This window comes from Condylura cristata, unplaced genomic scaffold, assembly GCF_000260355.1.
Source record: "Condylura cristata isolate star-nosed mole 26May11 unplaced genomic scaffold, ConCri1.0 scaffold00005, whole genome shotgun sequence".
Classification (NCBI taxonomy): Eukaryota; Metazoa; Chordata; class Mammalia; order Eulipotyphla; family Talpidae; genus Condylura; species Condylura cristata.
The window spans coordinates 42193091-42198872 of NW_004567106.1; the positions used below are offsets into that span (position 1 = coordinate 42193091).

Genomic DNA, 5782 nt, shown 5'->3' on the forward strand with positions numbered 1-5782 from the left:
CGGGGATTACAATTGAGATGAAAAAAAAAATGTACAAAATGATGTAAAAATAAACTGTTATAAAAAAAACAGTGGTGGTTGTGGGTGTATTGTGGTAAAATACAGCTGAAGAGGTGTGAACCTATTTCCTTAAATTATAGAGTGTTGTAAACCCAACAAAAAGTAGTAGTTAAAACAATTTGTATTAGTAAATCCTTCAACATTAAAAGATATATTAATACTGCATTTTATTTTCAAGTGAACGTAACGAAAAGATAAAACAAGCACAATGGATTCATTCTTGCTTTGGGATAGTACAGTTAATATGTCAATAACCTAACTAGGATGCCAACTCATTCTTTTCTGGAGTATTTAACAATTGAGAGTGAAACTAATTTACTTAACCTTTTTAATTCCTAGCTTTGGGAAAACCCTTTTGGAAGTAAATAAGTTTAGTGAGAAAATAAGCCTTTCCACAATTCCAAATTTAAATCAACATTCTCTGACTGAACATGATGGTATTGTTGATACAACCAAAGTCAGAAAAATTGGTCTCTGGGGAGAAGTGCCTTGGTGTACCTAAGACAGGCTTCCCACTTAGCTATAACCCAGGGGACACATACAGGCCCCAGGACTGAGTGGAAATTGCTCTCTCTTCTCAGAGGGGTGGGGGTTGTGGGAGAAAGTAAAGTAAGGCAGGCAAGACTAAGTCTCTGTTTTAGGGAGAGAATCTATTTCCATTTGACACAGAAAGTATTCTCTCAGAAATGCTGCCACCCCAGAATTGAAGAAATAAGGAGAGCTCAGCTTTGTGGCAAAGCATCCATGGCTCTGGGTGGATAGTTTGGGCCACAGGCCCAGCTTCCCACACTCTCTGATGTTTTTGTCTTCTACAGGTGCACAACTTTAAGGGCTACTGGGAAAAACTGAATGCCAACCTGGAATATGTTAAATATTCCAAGCCACACTTACACTATAACAACAGCATGGTCAAGAGAGAATGGCACAGCCTAATTTCGGAAGAGGATGTGTATGTTCATGCAAAGAAACCAAGCAGCAGAAGCAGAGTGTGTGAGATCCAGGTGATGCCCTTAAGCCATAGGACCGGCCTTCCTTTGCAGCTCTCTCCCCAGTGCTGAGCACTTTCACACGGTCACTCCTGATCCCCTGTTAGGCAGACAGAGATGTGTCTCTAATTTCTGTCCTCTTGAGAAGGAAATTCAAGTATGACGAGGTTGCTAGACACACAGCACATTAGTGGTAGAAGGACGCAGATTGGTACTTCACTACTTGGACAGTTAAAAATTGATTTTAAAAATGTCTAGGTATTTCCAGATTGTTAGGGGTTAGGAATAATTGCAAGAAGAGTGGATGTGAGTGATTGTAAAGGATTAGCAAGAGGGAGCTCTTTAGCTGATGGAGCAGTTCCGTCGCTTGATCATGGAGACACATTGCAGTACATCACTCTACACAAGTGATAGAACAGCACAGAATCCTGCATTCATTTTCTGATTTTGATATTGCACTACAGTTACTTACATGAAATGTGAACATCGGGGACACTGGGTGAACGGTACACAAAATCCGTGGCATTCTTATTGTGGTGTTGTATATAGTATATAGTTGACTCGAAACTTCCTGTAAATCTATAGTAGTTTTAGAATAAAACCTAAATTTTTTTTAAGAATCTAGGTGTTTTGATTACTTGAAAGGTATATTTCTTCTTTCAGAAACAAATTATATCCATTATGCCCTTGATCTGAAAAATGGCCCCAGAAAAATCTTCACTTTCCACACACCTCTGTGTTTTCTCACTCGTAGAAAACAGGAAAAAGAAGGCCCCTGGCATATGTGAGAAATATTCTGGATAACGCAATAAAGTAAGCACAACTTAGAACTATTGTATGTATCAGAGGTCTTTTACTTTGATTTGGTTGGCTGCCTTCCTCCGAAAATGGTGGTTAATAAATGCTGCTACCTGGATCTTATTCTGAAGTTCAGTGCTGGAGTTTCCAGTGGAAAAGTCTGTATGTCAACCTTTTAGAGTTACATCCTGGAGATGGATGATTTACAAGGGATCAGTGAAAGTGAGAACGGAAGTTCTTATTGACTGAGCATTTTGGTCATGATGGGTATGGACAGTAGTTGACTTTTTTCCCCTTATTTGTTTATCTATTTACATTATTGCTCATTTTACAACAATGTTTACTTCCCCCCGCCACCACTGGTCCTCTTCATAGTCTCCCACATTCCTCCCTCCTGACAGTGGTTTTGATTTTTAAAAAAAGTTTTAGTGGGCTGGTCAACTTACTCTTATTTTGAAAGCCTGTTTTCAAGATAGATGAGTCACTCAGACTGCTCCAAGTTCACGCCCCATTCCAAGCCCTGTTTTTTATTCTTCCCATCATTTCCAATAACTGAGAGCTGCTATTGTTCTAAATTGTGGCTGTTGTTTGCTCTGAAGTGTTTGAGATTTTATAATTGCCCAGTGTGGCTTTTGCCAAGTTGATTAAAGTTTTTGAGGTTTTTTTTAGCAGCCTGACAACTGCTTCTGCAGTGGTTTTATGGCTTTTGAAAGGATATCTTTATACAGTGGTATCGCTTGCTTTAGTTTTTCTTTTTCACAATGCTTTCTCTGTAATAACATTGACCAATTTCTTTGTAGGGTGATTTCGAACCTAGAAGCAAGGAACTTGGGTAAGAAAAGACCTGTAATAAATGCCTTCTGGATTTCAGTCAATGTTTTGTGTGGAACACTGTTCTGCATTCCTCTGTGGGTTAGCAAGAAAGCCACTTCCAATTGTGTGAAGAAGGTAGAGCCCATCCACATCTTCCAGCCAGAGTGCTCCCTAGCTCCTCCAGCCAGAGTGCTCCCTAGCTCCTTCTGGGTCTGGCAGCACATTTGGAGGCATCTGCTTGAGGTACTTTTGCTGGAGCAGCACCCTGGATGCTGACCTTTTGTTTTTCATCCTTTTCCATATTTACTGCCTCTAAGTAAGATTCCCTCTGGCACTTCTTGAAGGAGGCATTTCAGCTGTTCCCTTGGTTTACATCCTAAGCTAAGGGATCCAGCTGTTTGATTATACTTCTATGCCCTTGCATTGTGTCAACCCTGGGGTACTCAGTGGACTAGGTCAGAAGGGTGCAAAGGTGAGAAGCCTCTAGGCAGGCAGTGTGGCTGCAGGGCAGGGGCATAGGCTTGAGGTGGACAGAACTGGATTTAAATTCCAGTTTGGTCTACAGTTGCACTCCTGCTCAAGCTGATTATCCACTTGTTACACTGTTGTACACTCTTCTCCTCGGGGCTGGGGTAAGGAGAAGATGTAAGTAAATGGGTGGTATATATAATGCCAGGACAAAGCTTGGCTTATGTGGGGTACTGGAGGTGACTTCTTGGTCATTAGTGTGTGAGGGTAAAATGCAAAATGATAATTTTCTAAACCAGGAAGCGTGGTGCAGTGAAGATCAGGGAAGCCTTGGTGAGGAGTCGGGATGGTTGAGAGCAAGGGAAGTTGGAAGAACTTGAGTAAAGTCTTGACAAACCAGAGGAACTTAACCAGGTGAAACTGGGGGAAGAGAATGCTGAATATATTCACCTCCAAGCTTTTTTATGGTCAGTGGGACTCTTTAAAGCCTCATAAAGGTCAGCCTTCATTAAAAAAGCTGTTCTTATGTCCCACTTTTGTTTTATGACCCTTGATGTTGGGTTATATGTTGGGTGACCTAGTGGAAATAATTTCTATGGTGTGTTATCGTACATCCCACAGCTGTGCACATGTCTCACATGAACTGTGACAGTGAACTTGTCCAGTGTGGGTCCTGCCCAACAGGGCTCTTCCTGTTGGGCCAGCCTCAGCAGGCTGGCTGTCACCAGGCCTGAAGCCATGGGTTCTGCCACTGTATCAGGCAGAAGCAGTTGACTGGAATCCTGCCCAGCAAGAAAAGACATTGTTGTGTGGGATTCAGAAGGTTTGCAATATGAGAGGTTGAACAATATGAGAGGCTGTGTTCAGCCCTTCTGTTTCCTGCTAGAGTTCCTCCTGCTCCTGCATTTGAAGCCCGTTTCCATTCAATTACTAGTCGTTCTTTCTTGAAGCACTATCGGGAAATTGCCCCTTCCTCCCACATGTTTGCTAGTGCTAGCTTCCTGGTAAGAATGCTGTCACTGTCCGAAACCAGAAAACTGTGAAATTCAGGGCTGCTGGGCTCAAACTTTGAATGGTTTCATCTTAACTATCAAGATTGTATAGGATCCAGATAGGATTTCTTCTGGGGGGTCAAGAGGCATCCATCCCTCACAAGGAGTTGCCAGTTTGATAAGCAGGACAGTCCTGTCTCTTGGCGAGCCTCATGCCTCCGGGGCTCAGGAGAGGAAGTGTGGGGTGCTGTGTTAGGGCAGATCTTCCCAGGCGGCAGGGTTTGCCCATCCAGTCTCATGGTTCACTCCAAATTCTGGTGCACAAAATGACGTAACCACCAATTGAGCTTTCCATACCACTTTTCCACTTTGTCCAGTTACTTTTCAATTTAATGACCCGTGCCATTTAGTACTACTTATCATAGTAATTGACCAGGCCTCAGCTCAGTAACTACCAAAGTCACTGACCTAAGGGTATCAGAAAGAAAGGAGCTTCCTATCACTTCCCTTTCCTGGGCGTGGACCTCCTCAGGATGAAGACAGGGCCCAGGTGCCTGTGTTTCCAGTGAAACAGAGGTTCTAAGGCATTGCCAAGAGAAATCAGCCAGAGCCTGTTCGTCCTGAGAGCTGTATTCCATGTTTTCTTTCCTTCCTGGTTTCTACCTTTGTTCACAGAGCTCTCTGCATATTACCTTGCAGGACTAGGGCATGCTTGTTGAATGAAAAATTTTCATCCTCTCAGGGAAGTGTTGGAGTTTCCCGGTGGCTCAGAGATGGGAAACCTAGGCTGGTCCCTCTTTCCTCTGCCCACTTCCTAAACACCACCTTGTTCGTCTGCTTAATTTCAGAGCCAAGACTAACACCCCTCTTCCAGGAGGAGGACAAGCACCAGCGGCTACTTATAGGACTGGTAAGTGCCCGGGGTCTGTGCAGTGCCAGCAGTGCTAGGCTCCCAGTAGAGGGCTCAGGGCTGGGTGGGACTGCTCATCCTAATCTATTTTCCTCACTGCTGCAACACGTAGTTGTTCCCAGCTGCCATGGCTCTGTGGTAAGCAGCACACCAATGATATCTGCCCTCGTGCCTCTTGGAACTTTGTAGTTTAATAGGAAAGACACATGTTAACCTATCACCCCAATCAACATATGGTCACGAAAAACATCATAAGGAAATGTGTAGCATTGAGAGTTTAAAATAAGGAATTTGCTTTTAGCATTTATATTTGGGATTTAAAATACAACAGAATAAGTTGTTCCTTCTCAACGGCTCCTACTGCTAGGAAGACCAAAGAAATATAAATTAAAAATAAATTGATTGAAGAGAAGAACTTAAATAAACCCAAAATGTTTTTAAAAACTGAAGAGACATCTGGAAGTTTAATAAAATGATTTTAATATTGTTCATGCTTATAACAGGATAATCTATTAATTCAGATATGACAAGTTGAAACAGTTGTATAGATCCATATTAATAGACTTGAAAATTAAAGTTTTCTTGCAACTAGAAATACCAAACTTATAACAAGAAGAAATAGAAAAGCTTGAAAACTTATTAATCAAAAATAACTTGGAAAAAAATCAGATTATCTCCCAAAGAGGCCCAAATTATTTAATTTTTTTTAAAAAAATTTATTTATTTTTACAGAACTGGGGTACAGGCCAGAGATG

At 41.9% G+C, this 5782-nt stretch overlaps 1 protein-coding gene across 1 annotated transcript in view; it reads left to right on the forward strand.

Annotated features, from left to right (window-relative positions):
* The window catches only part of GSAP (gamma-secretase activating protein), an 84601-nt gene that overhangs the window by 57464 nt on the left and 21355 nt on the right, over positions 1 to 5782 (forward strand). The window contains exons 20-23 of the mRNA XM_012721081.1: positions 876 to 1061; positions 1801 to 1859; positions 2645 to 2676; positions 4966 to 5027. Coding sequence (XP_012576535.1) covers positions 876 to 1061; positions 1801 to 1859; positions 2645 to 2676; positions 4966 to 5027 — 339 coding nt within the window. The remainder of the gene's footprint in view (positions 1 to 875; positions 1062 to 1800; positions 1860 to 2644; positions 2677 to 4965; positions 5028 to 5782) is intronic.